We start from the raw sequence: 19,296 nt of genomic DNA on the forward strand, positions 1-19,296 counted from the left end.
AGCAGGAACTTGGAGATCATCATTCGATGCAGTGACGTCAACAGGCACCGATGAAGCACACGGAAGCAGGCAAACTTTGGCAATTGGTCGTTTGATTACTCCCTTGAAGGTTCGCAGAGATACAACTCGAGTGATATTGTCAGCTCCAGGATGAACTGCAACGATACGAGCCAAAGGCCAACGGATTGTTGGCTGTTGCTCGTCGACGACGATGACGAGCTGTCCCAGCAGAAAGTTGTCGTTCCTCATGTAACTCCTGGTATCCTTTTGGAGTTCCTGGATGTATTCCGTTTGCCAATGCTGCCAAAACCTCGCGATGTGCGCTTGAAGCTTCCAGTAGTGGTCTAACTGGCTGGTCGGAATGCTGCGTAGGTCGGGGTCGGGCAGGGCGAGAAGCGATGTACCAATAAGGAAGTGCCCTGGAGTCAAGGCAGCCAAATCGTTGGGATCCTCGCTCGATGGAAGCAGTGGGCGAGAATTCATTACGGCCTCGATTTGTGCCAGGACGGTGCTCATATCCTCATAGGAAAGGCGCGACGAGCCGATCTGCCGGTACAAATGTTTCTTCGCTACTTTGATGGCCGATTCCCATAATCCGCCGAAGTGAGGGGCTTTTGGCGGTGTAAAGTGCCATGTTATACCTTCAGTGCCACAGGACGACACGATTTCGGCATGGTTGTTGGAAAGCAAGGCAAACAATTCGGCGATGTCATTTTTAGCCCCCTCGAAATTTTTGCCGTTGTCCGAATGAATGTCCGACGGGCGGCCACGGCGGCAGATAAATCTGCGAAGCGTAGCCAAGAAAGCGGATGTGGACAGTTCACTGACGAGCTCTAAATGCACCGCCTTCGTAGCGAAACATACGAAGAGGCATAAATACGCTTTGGTGGGAGAAGCACGCTTATGGATAGCCTTAAGGTAAAACGGTCCGGCATAATCAACTCCCTCTATACTGAATGGACGACTGGGCGTCACTCGGGACGCAGGTAATTGACCAATTTGTTGTTGAACGGGCACAGGGTTAAGACGACAACATCGGAAGCATGCACGCACAACGCTTCGAACCAATCTGCGTCCATCTATTGGCCAAAATTCTTCACGCATAGCTGTTAGTAAAGCGCGCCCGCCGCCGTGGAGCAGCTTTTTGTGATAATGCTCAGCTACTAGGCGCGTGAAAGGATGCGATTTGGGAAGAAGGGCAGGATGTTTAGTTTGGTAGGGCAATTGAGACAGACTTAGACGGCCTCCCACTCTTACTACTCGCTCTGTGTCGATGAAGGGGCTCAACCTTCGAAGGGGAGAACGCTTTCCAACTACTTGGCCTTCTTGTATGGCTTTGATCTCGGCGGGGAAAGAGTCGATTTGCGCTAGGCGAGTGAGGGTCGCCTTTGCTTCCGCTAATTGTCGAGGATGAAGACTAACGATTTTAGCTTGGAGTTCGTTTGATTGAGTGCGAGCTTTGACACGACAATTACTGATGAACCGTTGGCAATAGGCGACAACGTGAAGAAGGCGAGTGTAGGAGGACCATCGGAGAAACAACGAATTGATTGATGATGTTGCGATTACTGCCGCAGAAATCGTTCGAACCTCGAGATCCGCTTCGGGTGCACTTGGAGGTAAAGATGTCGGCCATTCATTTTCCTGGTGTGTTAACCAATCGGGTCCACTACTCCAAAGTTTGCTTTCAATGAAGTCCGATGCAGTCATTCCGCGAGACACCAGGTCCGCGGGGTTTTCGCTGCCACTGACGTGGTTCCAAGCACAGCCATGAGTGAAGTGTTGAATTTCGGAAACTCGATTTGCAACGTAGGTCTTCCATGTATTTGGAGGTGACCGAATCCACTGCAACGTAATAGCTGAATCCGTCCAGAAAAACGTGGCGAAAACCTCGATGCTGATGGCTTTCTTGATCCGATCATAAAGATGAGCACCTAGTACAGCGGCGCAGAGTTCCAGTCGTGGAAGGCTCACTCGTTTGAGAGGTGCTACTCGGGACTTAGATGCTAGCAGGCAAATCCGAACTTGTCCTTTCATGTCCTCACAGCGGGCGTAAATGCATGCACCGTACGCAGACTCCGAGGCGTCGGAGAATATGTGCAATTGCACAGCGGAATTTGGTAAAAGAGCGTAGCGGTTGACACGGTACGATGAAATATTCGGAAGATCGTGCTGAATATTCTCCCACTTTTGCTGGACTTGTGCTGAAACGGGATCGTCCCATCCACAAGATAATAGCCAGAGTTCCTGCATCAAAATCTTGGATTTGACGACGACCGGTGCGATGAGGCCAAGTGGGTCAAATAGTCGCGAAATAGCAGAAAGAATGAAACGCTTTGTGGGAGGTTCAATGTCCAAATTGATGCTGGAGTCGAAACGCAAAGTGTCGCTCTCAGGTTCCCAGCATATCCCTAAAGCTTTCACGATTTCATTGGGGCTGAACTCTAATGACGACTGCGTGCCGATTTGATCATCCTTCAAACCCTTGAGTACTTCGAGCTCATTCGAAGTCCATTTTCGTAATTCGAAGCCACCCTTGGTCAGCAGTTCACTCATCTCCGTTCGCAAACGAATGGCCTCTTCAACTGATTGTGCTCCTCCGATAAAATCGTCGACGTAAAAGCTCTTTCGCAACGCTGGGCCACCGAGAGGGTACGCGTGGCCTTCATCATCTGCCAACTGCTGTAGGGTACGTGTTGCGAGATAAGATGACGGTGCCAAACCATATGTTACAGTGAGCAGTTCGTAAATTTGCACAGGGGAGCTTTGAGAAAAACGAAAGAATATGCGAACCAGCGATCTGTCGTCGGGATGCAGTAGAACTTGCCTGTACATTTTGGCAATATCGCCAACCACGGCCACCTTGAAGGTTCGAAAACGAAGCATGATGTCTAATAGATCGTTCTGAACCACCGGGCCCACGGAAAGTGCTTCGTTCAGGGAGTAGCCTGTGGAAGTTTTTGCTGAAGCATCAAAGACGACTCGAACCTTGGTGGTCGTACTCGAATCCTTGAATACAGGATGGTGTGGAAGGTAGTAAGCCACAGGAGGCTCTGCTTCGTCTGCTCCAACGAGGCGCATGTGACCAAGGTCCAAATACTCCTGCATGAATGCGTGGTAATCTTCCTTGAGCTTCAAGTTTCTATCGAGCCGCTTCTCCAAGAGCTCAAAACGCCGAAGGGCGTTCGACTTCGATGCTCCAAGCTTGAGATCGAAATCAGGTTGACGAGGCATGCGAACTACATAGCGACCTTCTTCATTGCGCTCGACCGTGGACTGATATATTGTTTCGCAGTGCCGCTCTTCCACCGAATAGCCATCGTTGAGGATCAATTCTTCTGATTTCCAGAAACGCTCGATGCTCTCTTCAAGGGACACCATCGAAATGGTCACAGAATTAGACGTGGCTTTGTCCGAAGTAGGATCTGGATGGGCTTGCGTAGAAGAACCAGCTACTATCCAACCGAAGACACTGTCCACGAGGACTGGGAGATTGGCGGCCAACTGCAAGCGAGCAGCACTGGGGAAGAAAGAATAAAAATGCTTCGCTCCGAGTACCATGTCAATTGGCTGCGATTTGTTGAACGACGGATCGGCCAAAACAAGCTCTTTCGGAATATTCCACCCTGCCGTAGAAATATGTTGCGACGGTAAATCCGCTGTAACCTTGTCCATCACCAGAAAGTTGACGCCGCATGAAAACTGCTGATTCAGGGACCGAATCTCGGTGTAGACCGACTGCCGCACTGGTTTGGATAGTTTACCTGCTCCTTGGACCGTTATATTGACGTTACTACGCCTCAGACGAAGAACACTAGCGAGTCGCTCGGTTATTAGGTTCGGCTGAGACGCGCTGTCCAAAAGCGCTCGCGCTGGATGCTCCTGGCCAAAGGCATCGACAATGTTCACAATGACGGTGAGTAGAAACACATTATCCCTTGAATGGTGAATAGGAACTCTAGTTTGAACCGCTGGGACGATATCTGTAGCGGTCACCAAGGACTGTTCGGACCTTTGAGCTACTGGCGAAAAACTTTGAACTACTGGCGTCGCTGATGTCGGAGAATTTACCGTTGCGCTATCGCTTGAGGACCTGCGGCTGGCATCTGGGGCAGCGGAGTGAAGAAGACTATGATGACGCCGATTACAATGCCTACAATTCATTTCCGATGGACAGTTGCGATTGGAATGATCGACTTTCAAGCAATTAGTGCACAGACGCTTCGCGTTGACAATCTGTTGGCGTTCAGAAAGCGGAAGACGTTGGAATTTGAAACATCTGGCCAACGGATGCGGTTGATTGCAAGCAGGACATCGTTTCGCTGTGCTAGCAGTGGACGAGTACGACGAAAGACGAATGATCGGCTGTTGCTTCTTCGACGACGACGCAGTAGGCTGAGTGGATCCCGATGGCATATGGTGATTCACTGAAATGGACTCCAAAACCCGAATTCTCCGTTGAAGGAACTCAATGAGGCAGGTGTAGTTCGGATCCTTCACCGTCGACGCATGGTCCTCCCATGCCTTAAGCGTGTCATCATGTAGTCTCGTACAAAGAAGATGCTCGAGAACGCTGCTCCACGAATCGGTAGGTTCTCCCAGTTGCCGGAGGATTTTTACGTGTCGTTCAAACTCGTCAACCAAACTGTGAAGGGTAGCAGCAGACTCCTTTTTCATACGTTGAACGTCGAAGAGCGCCTGGAGATGGCGTTTCTTCATAAGGTACTCATTGGAGTAACGACTCTTGAGCGCATCCCAAGCCAAACTATAGTTAGCGGAACTGATAGCAATCGACTCAATGGATTGAGCAGCTTCCCCCTTGACAGCTGCTCTCAAGTAGTGGAATTTTTGAATGTCGGGAAGATCGGCGTTTGAATGAATCAACGCGACAAAGGTATCGTGGAAGGTGAGCCAATGCTGGTAGTCGCCATCAAATTCCGGAAGTGAAATAGTCGGAAGTTTGATCCCAGAGAGAGCAGAGTTAGCTTGAGCGGAACAAGGATTGCGAGCGTTAATTGAAGTGGGAGGCATTTTAGAAAGTAAGTCTGCTTTTATTGAAAAAAGCTGGGTCTCATAACCAGCACGGATATCAGCATGCAATGCCCTACCTTCTACCGTCCTCTCAGTATCCTCAAGCTGACCCTGCACCGTTTCCAAGTTGGCCCAGATGTTGTCCACGTGGCTCAACCTTAGCGGTACCTGGCCTTGGTCCCTTCCAGCGTCGAAGTTTTCGATGAATGCCTCTGCCCGACCCAAAGCAGCAAGCAGCGTATCTCTCCTGCCGATGAGCACTTCTCGTTCCGCCATATTTGGCACTCGTTGGTCAGGACGTGGTCGTCGAATCCAGAAACTTCCAGAAAACTGTCCAAAAAAGAAACCACGGTAGACCGGACGATAGAAAATATAGCCACTTGGAAAGGTACTCACCTATTCCAAGGCAAAACGTGCCTTGAATCTTCAAAATACCGTAGGCTGGACCAAATTCGAGCACCGTCCGTGCAATTCGTGATCCAAATCGCAGAAAAGATTGTAGGACGTCGATATTTCAGCAGCAAACACTCAAAATCGACGAAAATGCCGTTGGTGGGTAACCGTTGGTCTACGGTGTCGAAAACGTTCCCAAAGCGGCACGAGCGATGACAAAGTGCAGCAAAAATCCACAAATTCCTCTTTAATTCGACACGGCGTCGCAAATATCCAGAAAAAATCCAGAATAATGCCTTTAGAGGCCTCACTGAACGAGCAGGTGCAAGTAGGATGGCGTAGCAGCAGGAACAATCGTCGAAAGAAGCAGTCGTATTGTCGCCACAATGGCCAGTGACGAAACAATCACCAGTTCCAGAAGCTTCTCAATACAGAAGGTATCACAATGGGCTGGCTTGGCGTCACTTTCCAGAAGATATGGCGCCGAAGAACTGGACTGTGATGGCGAAAAGTGTCGCAGGATCACCAGCAGCAATGGCGCAATTTGTCCGGGCGGCGTAGTCCACTCGTAGAGGCCGATATCTCCGAAAAACGAGGAAGGATGAACAGTGCATGCAATGAAAGAAACAACGATCTAAAGGGCACCTGCGAAACCCACGAAGAAAATCGGACAGGCAATTACCTTGCGCCCGATAAATCGAGCCTTGAATTATATTCAATCAGCAGAAACTTCGCACAGCGACTCCTAATCTGCCCCAGGGATGGCGACTATAATGACGCAACCACAGCGGTGATTGTTCCAGATAGTGCAATGGCGGAACGCGCAGGAGCTTTCTGGAACGTTCTTCGACCGAAATCCTGGTCACGGCACCAATTATGATCGCGCACGGGAATGGTTTAGATCCTACGTTGTGTTCTTTTTGTCGTTAGTTAAAATAAAACAACCTTGTTTTGGACCGTCCTGCCATGGCGGAGGTATAGAACGTACTGATCGTTTATTTTGCTTCTCTTTAATGGTGTGTGATACAAAGAATAGGGTTGGTGCACATATTGTTGCGTTGCACAAACACTAGGTTTTTTACTACTTTGAAGTTTTTTCAGCAATTTTTCATTCTTTACAAATTGTGTGGGATTCAAAATACAAGCCGGTATTCTAAGAATGATGTTATTTTTTCTGTTGAGCGAAAACTTCGCCTGAAAATATTGTTAGAATGCTTGGAAATAGTAGAATAGTGTCACTTACACTCCTTTGCGTTTGATCCCCTCAAATATAGTAACTTTCAATTCCGAGTCCAGAATTAACTTTTTTCTTTGCCAATGTTTGTCCTACCCATGGTTTCGAACGTGGACGCGCCTCTGTCCAAAATAGATTATGGTTTTTGTTCTGTTGATATAATTTGGCCATCTGATGAAATACACTGGAATGTCGCATGCATGCATACTTGCAGGCTTTTTCTCGTGGATCTGATGATATTTGCTTGCATTAAATGAAATTATTGATTATCACTAATATACACATCCAATAAGCGAAAAAAATGCATAAGTCACAAGTAAACTCTGAAAGTTTTATGAAACAATCGTCTTTTTAAGAAATCATTGTATGGATATTGAGATAACGCCCCTGTCCATTATATTCACATGAGGGTGTCCAAAATGTATATCTGGTGTCCGAAATGTATAACAGAGAGGCCGTCGCTATTTTGGAAACTAATACAGTTTGTAAGCTAATTTGAACGGTACCTCATGCAAACCATCGGGGTTCATTTTTAATTTGAACATCTAGGCACCCTGGAATCGTGTTTCTGGTAACCTTTTTCACTGTTTTATTTTGATTTTGCGTTCCGTTCCACAGCGTTGCAACGCGAGCAAATTTAAGCAATGTACACGTCGAAAAAATGTTTAAAGGGTGATTAATTTTAAAACAGTTTTAGGAGACAGGTTGTGGTTCTTCTCAATCAATTTTCTCAAAACCGTATGGAAGTTACTTACGTCGATTTGAAAAAGTAATCGAGAATTTTCAAATTTTAACTCACTTATCGTACACGCTGTGAACTAGACTATCGAAATGCATACATTTTGCCTTATGAAAGGAGGAACGGTTATTGCAATACGATCGCTTTATGTACCGGGTATTCCCGTTGGTTTGACCACATTTAATCTGAACACTTTTTAATCTGTACCCCGCTAATTTGCACATCGTTGAGATTAAAAATGGTTCAAACGTCATTTAGCTCATGGAACACAGTAAAGTGGAATGGAACGCTGTGGAACGAAACGCAGAATTAAAACAAAACAGTGATAGAGGTAACCAGAAACACGTTTCTAGGGTGACTGGATGTTCAAATTAAAAATGAACCCCGATGGTTTGAATTAGAAATCCTTTATAGGAGAGAATCGCGGAAGCTGACATTTCTGTCAAAGTGTGAGCCAATCGAGCAGCGAGAGCTGTCAAAGTGTGAGCCAAACGAACATGCGTTATGTTTGTTTTGAACTTTTCTTGAGTAGTAATGTTATCCACTTGAAATTATTTCGGTAAAAGTAATTTTGTATGAAGCAAAATAAATGAAATATTTTTCTTTATTATTTTTTTTCAATGCGATTTTTAGTTGTTGATTTTTTGGGCTGTTTATTAGTTTGAATGTGTAGCTCAAAGATCAATAACGAAACAAAATAATATTTTTAGCGATGAGGAAGTCATGTCCGTGTTACAATATTGTTCTCGACGCCGAGCAAAATCAGCACTGCTGGTCTGTTGCCAAATATTTCCATTTTACTTCCGCGTATCTCTCTATATAGGATCACTAGTTTGAATGAGGTACTGTTCAAATTAACGGAGGTGTACGGTATCGTTTTAGCATCATCTCACATCAACGCGTCGATAGGCGCGTGTTGTACGCACGGGCCCAACGATCGCAAGGCCCTTGGTTCGTTTCCAGGTTGCCGCGAAAACATTTTTTTGTTTTCAAAGTTCGGTTTCATAATGCAAAGCTATGAATTTCAACCCGACTTATTGTGGTGAATTTTCATAAGTGGTTCCTATGCATTTCGATAGTCCATTTGCCTGAGTGTACATTTTCGAAGGAAAAAAAGTTTATCATGTTTTTCAATGCTCTTGGCCGTCTACAAAATAACTATTCCGAGAAAAAGTGTAAATTGTGTGCTTCCTAAATACATCTACACCAGGGCACTTAAACCATTTATCGTGATAACCAAACCACTCCCAATTGAAATTTCGCCAGAGTTACGTCTGTTTGTCTGTACATTAATCCAGGGGGGTATACGCGACGAGGTTCGACTACCGTACATGTTTTGTGGGTGTATTCGTTTGGCTCACAACGCTGCTAGGCATCCCGCTGTTTGAGTGTTGAAATGCATCAGCATTTGCTGTCTGGCATGGCCCGCGTTCGACCTGTGCTGTTTGGGTCGGCCCGTGTGAGAGATGATTGTTAGGCGAGCTTTGTTTGTAGTTGACAGCCGTACACCCACCCTGCATTAATCATCTTTTGTTCAAGTTCGCTATCTTCGCTCCGATACCTATGGCTTTAGATCCCATTCGCTTTTAAATGTCACCCACACACGCACACACCAGTGCAGTTCGATGAAAAACGTTCGCGATGTCGATGCAGGAAAAAGAAAACAGCCATCATCGCCATCATCAGTGATCGTCAAATCGAGACAGTAGGAGGAAAATCCGATTCCACAAAGTTTTGGTTAGTTCAGTCAGCCAGCAAAGCCAGAGAAGTTTAGTTAGTGGAGGAAAGGTCTAGTGCATCATCATCGGAAGAAGCAGCCGGAAGCACTGCCTTTATTGGAAACAAAAAGGAGGAGGAAAATTTTCCGTAATACCGCAAAACGAATTTTCGGATCTCGTGAAGAGCGGTTTCGTTTTGTCGCGGGTGTGTCTCATCTCTTATCCTCAGTTCAGTGCGGAATTTGCGTGAATCGAAACGCCCTCGGGGGAAATTCAGTGTGTTGGCCTAATCAGAAGAGAAGCGTTTGCTTTTATGCGGTTCAGGAATAGGAAGCTCTAGAAGCCAGTGATTTGTGCTTAGCCAAAATAAAAAAAAATCTTCAACGGTTTGGGGTGTGGAAGGAAAAGTAAAATATTTTTCGTCTGCTGCCGAAATTGCTGATCCGAGTGAGGAGGAGCTTGACTTACGACGACACGGCTGAGCTGAATATTAGGAAGGGTAAAGAGCGGTCAGTAAAGTGAGAAGCGCAGAAGAAAAGTCAGAAGCAGTTTCGTTCGATTCCGAGCACCGAAAGGCGAAGTTCTTCAAAATGGTTATCAAAGTGTATATCAGTGGAATGTCCGGCAGTAAGGAGGTAAGTGAACGTCTTGAGGGAGGGAAGATGGGAAGATATAGGGGGAAAGGGAATAGGCCAAACGAACGAATGCAGTGCGAGTCAGTGGGTTATACAGTTATCTTTTAGATGGCCCGTTTACCCAATAAGGCGATGGAAACGTTCGCTCTCCAATCCCTCCCCCTTACGATTACGGAGTCGATTTGGTACAAACATAATATACAGTGACTCAAATTATTATTCGTACAGGGTACTGATTTTACATCAAGTTGACACTACAAATTGAACTTTAACACTTCACTTTTTGCAAAAAAATAAAATACTAAATTCACTAGTAAGGCGAGCAAATACCTTTAAACTCTAATATGTGTTGCTTATCTCAACATACATGCGGCATTGACCATGACCCCACCATGATGGCACCGACGGCACTGAGTGGAGTTCTGGAAATGTTCCCATGTCACACGGACATCGAACATAAGTCTAGCTTGTTCTAATGCTTTAATATTATTGAGATCTTTTTTGTTGTGGCCCAGATAGCCGTAGCGGTAAAGGCACAGCTATTCAGCAAGACCAAGCTGAGGGTCGTGGGTTCGAATCCCACCAGTCGAGGATCTTTTAGGTTTGGAAATTTTCTCGACTTGCCCGGGCATAGAGTATCTTCATACCTGCCACACGATATACACATGCAAAAATGATCATTGGCATAGTCTCAGTTAATAATTGTGGAAGTGCTCATAAGAACACTAAGCAGGGAAGCAGGCTCTGTCCCAGTGGGGACGTAACGCCAGAAAGAAGAAGAATCTTTTTTGTTAAAGTGAACTAAATAATATTCTTGAGAAAGCCCTTTCCGAACATCAGATTGGGTTCTCTTTTTCCTAATGGTTACTTGGAGTGGGGAAAATCCAAGTAAATCATTTATTCCATTTTTGATCTCTTCAGATGACTTATAGTCACTTAAGAGACCTTTCAAGACGACTTCCTCACTTGAATCAAAGAGCATGGGCTAGAGACTGCTTCGATTTGGTGTTCGGGAAATTTGTCTAGGACATCGAAATGATTGCTTATTTCGATACAATTATTCATTTCACCTTTGGAAGAAAGTTTGCATTCCGGGGAAACGTCCTTTCTTCCATTCTTGCCACGTTTATTGACAGTTTTAAATCTAATTTTTTTTGAAGGAAGTTGTGAATTCAGAGATTCACCCTTCCTTTTGTTTGTTGTTGATACCATGTTTAGTGAATAAACGAAAGAAGACGTGACCTTCGACAGGTTTTTTTTTTCCCAAGACGGTGTCCAAGAAAGATTACCACCGCTACCTTTCACCAACGGGTCCAACGAAAAATCGAAGGCACGGGTCCAAACAAGGATCGTAAAGGGATCAATAGTAAAAAAAATAGTACTGAAAAACACTGTTTTAGTGGCACTGAAAAGAATCGTTTTTAATCTGAGCACTAAAAAGCACTGTTCTTGTAGCACTGAAAAGTACTGTTTTATTGCTTTAGGTAGTTTTTAAGAAAACTTCCAAGAGCAGAGAGAATTCGTGTACGCACAGCACGAAGGTACGATGCGTACTGAATTGCTTACATTTAGGAAGTTCAACTTTAAAATTCAGCTTTGAAATTCATTGAAAATTCATGCTAATTGTAGTTCATATTATTTTCAATTTTAGCCAAACGGCATTCGGCCAAATGACCCGGAACCATCCAGACTAAACTAAAGGATATCTATTTTCAATAATGTTATAACCAGGGTTGGGAAAAAATCTGAAATTCACTCTACAGTAGTCAAACAAAGCCAATCACAGTCAGCGAAGCCAGTGAAACTCACGCCCATCGCTGCTGTAGGCAAAAAGCCTTGAAAATTGCAAAACACTCGTTGCTAAGGGCAACCCAAAATTACTGTAGAAAAATGTTCTATTTCCCGCTGCATTTCCCGCATTTAGAGCCTTCAATGACACTATTGATTTAGAGAAAATCATATACCCAATATAGGCTACTTGATGAGATTCACGATTTTAAACTACTGTAGTGAGAGAGCCACGTGATTTTCGCGAAATTCAAGCCTACTACTATTACCATTCCCAGCACTGGTTATAACAGATCATGAAGTTTAATATATCACATAAATGATTTCTGCAGCATTGTGAAAATGATCACCTTGTCTGGGATATTCGAAGCATGTCCGGTGTGACCAGGTCGATCCAAAATGGCTATTGAACTTTTAAAATACTAATACCACTCATTGTTTGACGAATCATGAAGATTAAGGTGTCGCACGAATGGTTTTGAAATAATAAGAACATAGTAACTTCCCCGAAGGCATCTGGTACATGACCTTACCTTAGGTTGGTCCTAAATCGTCACTGTACTGCAGGATTATTGTTTTAACAAATCATGAAGTTTGATATGGCGCATGGATGGTTTCTTCAGCACTGTGGAATTGTCCATTTCCACCGGGATATGCGGAACATGTCCGGTGTGACCAGCTCAACCCTGGATGCTCGTTGAATCTTGTTACGACGATTTCCACTTATTATTTGACGAATCATGGAGATTGAGGTGCCGCCCGAATCCTTTTGATAACATTGGACAAATGACCACATTCCTCGGAGCTGTCGGAACATACCTGGCACAAATAAAAAGGTTTTCTTATCTACAGAAGTCACAGATACCTAATTATATACGAGTGTATTCATCCATAGTGTTTTATGTACAAAAATATTGAATATCGTAAGATAAAAAGTAAAATGAATTGGCAAATCGAATTTTGGCAGGTTTTGACCCCAACGGTCTTTAAAGTATCTTTTTTAAGCCAGACAACAATTCTCATAATTCTGTTTGCTATGAATGCTGGTGAAAAATTATAGAGGCTACAGAAAAAAACTGTGAGAAACTTTTACATTATTTCACATTTTTTTTTCAGGAATCACTGCTCAGATTTCTCGAATGAAAACTTCAAGAATTATTCTAATGATTTCCCTAGAGTTTTTTTTTCAAGAATATTTTCTGGGACTCCTACAAAAATTCCACCACCAATTCTCTCAGGAATTCGTCCAAAAGTTGGTCAAACTATTTTTTCAAAGGATGGTTAGAGGAATTTGTCCAGCATTTATCCCAGGAAATCTTTGAGCACGGGAGGAATTTTTGGTGGAACAATTTCTGGGATTGTTCTTAGATAATTTTCAGGTTGCGTTTTAGAAAGCCTTTTGCACATAATTTTTGGATGATTTCCATGGGAAGTCTTCAAAGCATTTACTAAATAAGATATTTGGGCAAATACCTGAATTGATTCATAAAAATACATACCAGCAGCAATACTTATTGTAATGTCGCCACGAACTAAACAAATAAAATTTCATTGGAGTGGAAATTTGTGGTTAGTCTCTGAGGAATCCATTTTGATTTTTGTTTGGTCTCTATGTGATTCCTGTTTGGTCATATTGGTCTCTATTTTCAGGCATAATGTTACTGAATTTTGTATTTTTAGGACACTCAGTTGCTACCAGCCTTGATTGATTGAAAATTACGTTTACATTCAAACTCTTCGGAAATTATAACAAAACAATTTTATGAACTTTAAGATGACAAGAACAACCAAAATGTACTGATAGACTTATTCGATTTTATGATGTTTCACTTAAAGTGATATTTCTCATAAATATTTTTAAGTCTCAAATACGTTTGCTTATAAATTGTGCAAATCTCGCTTAATTTATGATCTCGCCGTAAAAGCCATTGGTAACCAATTTAGAATAACACGAGAGATCGTGTTATTTCCCTATCTTTTGTCTCACTTCGACATTAATCATCAAAACTTCGCAGAAGCAAATCAGAGTGTCTACTCGATTAATGAAATGAAATTCCTTGATATTTCCAGGCTTTTTCCAGGTCTTAATTTCTTCCAGGCTCAACAAAAAAAACTCCTAAATACTAATGATTATCGAATTATTAATTTTGAATGAATTTGAATTCATTTCTAACAGTAGGTCTTAAATGGCTTCAAAACACTCAAAAAAAAAAAAAAAAAAAGATTTATTATTTCACAAGTAATTACCCCTACAATTTCATTAAGGAAGCCTCAAGAATACAATATGGATTTTTCGAAGGAGAACCACAGAAAACACCTCAGAGATTTCATTAGGAATTCCTCCAAAGATTCTCCAATGAAGTCTCAAGGCCCAATTAAAAATTTAGCAAATGTCAAAACTGAAAAAGCAGTATTCTCTTCTAAAATCGTCAAGTCGAAGAAAATAAAAACACACAGCTCTTTTATTTGACAAATAAAACACCTGATTTTATTTTCTAAAAATTTGTCGGTTTAAAAGGACAAAACTGCTTTTTCAGTTTTGACATTTGCTCCATTTTTACTTGGGCCTTAAGGGGGCAGGATCCGTCATTGATTTTGGAATTTTCAAAAGCAGTTTTTTCTTTAAAAATCACGAAAATTTACAGGAAAATGTGTTCACTGTATTCTGTTCTCTAACCGAATCACAGTGAACACATTTTCATCGAATAATTTTAAGTATCGGACAGAAAAACTGCTTTTGAAGTTTCGATGATGACGATGATTACGATGACGGAGCGTTGATCGTTAAGTCCTCCAGACTTTTATACAATGATTCTGTCTGTGAGGACCACCCTAACACCTCATACGAGCTGACCAGACGGCAGACGGCAGACGTAGTTCATATGGCTTTTGTTCTGCCAATCGCTCGGCTACCGGCTACGTTGATCCACAGACATCACTTTCGCTTTCTATCGAGAGGCCGTGACGTCACCGATGCACTATGAGAAGGCAGATCTGAGCGGGAGAAAATAGCCCATGTGAATCGTAGGTAGCGGTCAAATTCACCACAGAATATTTGGGAGAAAATCGGGAATATTTAGAGCAGAATTGGGAGTGATCTAGCAGTAGAAGGTAGAACACGGTCGAAGACGGTCCTGCGCGACCACGGTTTGAAACTGATCAATTTGTTAGTGTTAGTTTGAATAAATGTGTTGTGTTAGATTTGCGTTTAATTAAAGAGCTGTGTTTTCGTAAATTTGTATTTTGTGCTGTGTGAATCGGAAGAGTCTTGACCAAGGATTAGGCAGGTCCCTCACAATTTGGAGCCTAAATATCGGACGACCAAACCACCCAGCCTACTGAGCGTCCAATCATTACCAGCTTTACCAGCCCCAGCTATCGAACGGTTCAGGTATCCTACAAAATTGGTCCTTCGAGCCGGATACCTGAGGACCGTACCTGGCCAGGAATCAACGCGCCAAAACCAGGAATTTGCGCCAAAAGGGTTTGGAAATAGCCTTACATCATCCAACAATTGTTCCATTGTGACCCACGGAATAAAGGAGTGTCGCCATCATTCCGCGGAATAATTAGCGGAGAATCGCCATAGCTGCTGGTGACAAAGCCCAAAGGGATCCTTTGTCAAGGACTTACCGCGTCGCTTGGGTTAGCGCCATTTGGATTCCAGAAACTGCTTTCGGACTTCTGGACATTGTTGGACACTTCCCGGAACAGCTTTTGGTTTGGACTGGACACTAAATTCGGATTGGATTCCTGTTTCTCCAGGTAATTATATATTTAGTGTATGTCCTACCGAAGCCTATACAATCGTGATTCTAACACCACTTTTCAACCTCTACTTGGACTTAACGCTCTTCGAGCACGGAATTTGGACCATTGATGACCAACCGCTTCTGGGGAAGCCAATCCCAATCGGAGGTTTGCGTAATACTGCACTACTTGGAACCGGCCATCGGTATCTCTGGCTGTGAGTGAGGATCGAATGCATTGCATTTATGTGCCACTCCAGTTCCCATTTCCACACCACCTTATCAACGGTTTGACTGCCTCCATCATCGGTACCACCAAGGGCTGCCATCGCCCTTCAATTGACTAACCGGGTTAGCAGCAATGTGCTGTCGTTGGTTTGTTGCGAGTATTCATCGCCAACCCCATCACTGCGAGAACCATTGCTGCAAAAGATCATCGAATCAAACTAGCACCGATTGTGGCCTTTGAAGCATCCAACCCAACACGCCCGACTAAGGGAACCCACAGGAAGAGGAGGCGCCATCGTATATTGCCCAGGTTAGTGAACTAGAGCTAGATATATGTCTGCCGAAGCTTGGGCAACAGAGTTACACATTTTAATTGAATATATATCCTCTTCGGTTGCTGTGGACGAATTCCTAATTTGAATACCGAGTATTTCGGTGTTTCATGCCTTTTGAAAATTTTGGACTGCTGGATTTATTGCCGGGTTTTGAGCCGCTGCTGGTTTCTCCGGGTGAGTTGACCGCAGTATATGCCCGGCCGAAGCCGAATACTTTTGATGCTACATTTGGATTTTCCTTTTTTCCCCAACCAATCCCTGGATATCACTTTGAGCTACGACGACTGGTGACGTTGCAGTTGAAATTCGACTGCTAATCAATTAATTTTGATTCACTATCGATTGGACAATAGTGAAGCTACTGTTTCCTCCAGGTGAGCGCCACAGTATATGTCCAGTCGAAGCTGGACCATTTATGATTACTACATGCTGGTTTCCTCTCCTCTTCGTTCCTTCCAACTGTAATCGAGATTGTTTACTCCTCTGATGCTGACTGACTGGAATCGCTGTGTATTTCAACTAGATTTGGCGAAGGTTTCGTTGTGAAGGTCAGTTAATTTAGAATAGTGTGTGTCCGCCGTAGCAAAGGACTCTGCAGAATACTACATCATCTCTCTTTCTCTACCGTGCAACTATTGTCGAGTTGAGGAACGATGGCTCCAACCAAGAAGTCGCCTGCCAAGAAGACACCAAATCTGAAGCAGCTGATGACCAAACTGAAGCAGATTGAAGCAGCTTTCCACGATATTCGTCGATTTTCTGAAAGGATTCAGGAATGTACTTCCACCACCCAAATCCTCCTTCGGTTGGAGAAAATTGACGAGCTTTGGGAAAAATATGGCGCAACTCTCGTGGATATTGAGTCTCACGAGGACTTCGACGATATTGAAGAGGACGGTGACCCACTAGATAAGCAGAGGCAAGAGTTTAGTGATAGTTACTATGAAGTTAAGTCGGTCTTGACAGATCAGTTTAGGGAAAGGCAAGAACCAGCTAGTTTGAACCAATCTATCCGCGGTGATCCTCAAACGTCAGCCACATTTGATCACGTGCGTCTTCCGCAGATTAAGCTGCAAACCTTTAATGGGGAGATAGATGAATGGTTGAGTTTTAGGGATCTGTTCTCTTCCTTGATTCATTGGAAGGCAGATCTACCCGATGTAGAAAAACTTCATTACTTGAAGGGATGTCTACAAGGAGAACCAAAAACTCTGATAGACTCCCTCCAAATCACAGCTGCTAATTATCAGGTCGCATGGGGTATGTTGACCAAGCGTTACAACAATAGTAAGTTATTGAAGAAACGGCAAATTCAATCTCTTCTCACGTTACCCGTTATCGCCAAAGAGTCTGCCTCTGAACTGCATAGCTTAGTTGAAAATTTCGAAAGGATCGTGCAAACTTTGGATCAGAGTATACAACCGGGTGACTATAAGGACCTTTTACTGGTGAATTTGTTGACGACTCGATTGGATCCATCCACTCGTCGCAGCTGGGAAGAGTTCACTTCTACTAAGGAACAGGACACGCTGAAGGAACTCACGGAATTTCTCCAACGTCGAGTACGCATTCTGGAATCCCTACCAAACAAGACTTCAGAGGTCAACAAGCCGTCCAACCAACCTCCATCCAGGCAACGGAACTCTGCAGTGAAGAATAGCTTCAACACGGTTCAAGCGTCCGGGGGGCGCTGCTTTGCATGTACCGGAAATCACCTACTTTTCCAGTGCGGCACTTTTCAACGAATGTCAGTGACGGATAGGGATTCGTTGCTACGGTCGAATTCGTTGTGCAGGAACTGCTTCAGACCAGGACACCAAGCCAAGGATTGTCAATCTAAGTATTCCTGTAGGAATTGCAAAGGTCGCCATCACACGTTAGTTTGTTTTAAACCGGAAAGGGACTCCGGTGTAAGGGCAGCAACCAAAAACAGCAACGTAGCCAAGGAAGCTCAGCAATCCACGAGTACTTCCACTGAATCGAATTCGAATCCTCCACAAGTAGCTAACATGGCAACTACCGACAGCTTGGTGGCAGGCTCAGTGCACCAATGCTCGTCGAAGGTTTTATTGGCAACAGCAGTTATCGTGGTTGAGGATAATGACGGTAACCGCATTCCAGCTCGCGCTCTTCTCGATTCAGGATCGGAGAGCAATTTCATTACCGAACGTCTCAGCCAACGTTTGAAGGTTTCTCGGAGTAAGGTAGATATTTCGGTTCTTGGCATTGGTCAGGCAGTAACCAAGGTCAAACAAAGGATCGTGGTCACGATCCGTTCCCGGCTGTCGGAGTTCTCACGCCAGATGGGTTTTCTGGTACTTCCGAAGGTAACAGCCAATCTCCCTACCGCTAACATCAACATTGCTGGCTGGACGATTCCAAAGGGAGTCGAACTTGCTGATCCATCGTTCTGCGTGTCATCTGACGTTGACCTCGTCCTGGGGATAGAGGCGTTTTTCGACTTTTTCGAGTCTAGCAGGAAGATTTCACTGGGAGAACGTCTTCCATCTCTACACGACTCAGTTTTCGGTTGGATTATTAGTGGAGGATTCAACGAAGAACATCAAGGCTTGCATATCAACTGCAACATCTCAACTACTGATCGTTTGGAGGATTTACTAGCTCGGTTCTGGTCCATGGAGGAGGTGGATTCCACAAACAACTATTCTCCCGAGGAAACTCGCTGTGAGACTATTTTTTCGAGTACCGTACAGCGAACGGCGGACGGTCGCTATTCCGTAGCACTTCCTAAGGATGAAAACGTCATTTCACGTTTGGGCGAATCTAAGGAGATCGCATTTAGACGTTTTCTTGGCACCGAGCGGAGGCTAACAAGGGACGCTAACCTCCGTGAGCAATACGTCGCCTTCATGGACGAATACCTGAAACTGGGCCATATGCGGAAAATCGAAAATGATCCAGAACCAACAAAACGATGCTTTCTTCCCCATCATCCAGTGGTCAAGGAGGCCAGCACCACTACCAAGGTCCGCGTAGTGTTTGACGCATCCTGCAAAACGGCTGCGGGATTGTCGTTGAACGATGCGTTGCTGGTGGGACCTGTAATTCAACAGGATCTCCGTTCGATCATCCTGCGCTGCTGTACAAAGCAGATTCTTCTGGTAGCCGATGTGGAGAAAATGTTTCGGCAGATTTTGGTGCATCACGAAGATAGACCATATCAATCGATCCTGTGGCGTCCGACACCATTGGAAGAGGTTTGTGTGTACGAGTTGAACACGGTTACATATGGAACGAAACCGGCTCCGTTCTTGGCGACTCGTACATTGAATCAGCTGGCCTTGGATGAAGGAGATCGATATCCGCTAGCAGTGAAGGCAATTACAGAAGACACCTACATGGATGATGTCATAACTGGCTGCGATAACTTGGAGGAAGCCAAGAATTTGCAGAATCAACTGGATGGAATGACAAAGGGTGGCGGT

The 19,296-nt window shown here is 44.2% G+C and overlaps 1 protein-coding gene across 4 annotated transcripts in view; it reads left to right on the top strand.

Annotated features, from left to right (window-relative positions):
• The first annotated feature begins 9,001 nt into the window (after nucleotides 1-9,001).
• Nucleotides 9,002-19,296, top strand: part of LOC5569899 (protein starmaker) — a 56,550-nt gene continuing 46,255 nt past the window's right edge. For 3 of the 4 annotated variants that reach the window (XM_021840558.1, XM_021840559.1, XM_021840560.1), the window contains exon 1: nucleotides 9,003-9,750. In XM_021840558.1, the coding sequence (XP_021696250.1) occupies nucleotides 9,706-9,750 (45 nt within the window). In that variant the 5' untranslated portion in view covers nucleotides 9,003-9,705. Of the gene's footprint in view, nucleotides 9,751-19,296 lie in introns of all 4 variants that reach the window. The other variant, XM_001658748.2, reaches the window with a different exon arrangement.

The sequence above is a fragment of the Aedes aegypti genome, chromosome 2, assembly GCF_002204515.2.
Source record: "Aedes aegypti strain LVP_AGWG chromosome 2, AaegL5.0 Primary Assembly, whole genome shotgun sequence".
NCBI classification, from domain to species: domain Eukaryota; kingdom Metazoa; phylum Arthropoda; class Insecta; order Diptera; family Culicidae; genus Aedes; species Aedes aegypti.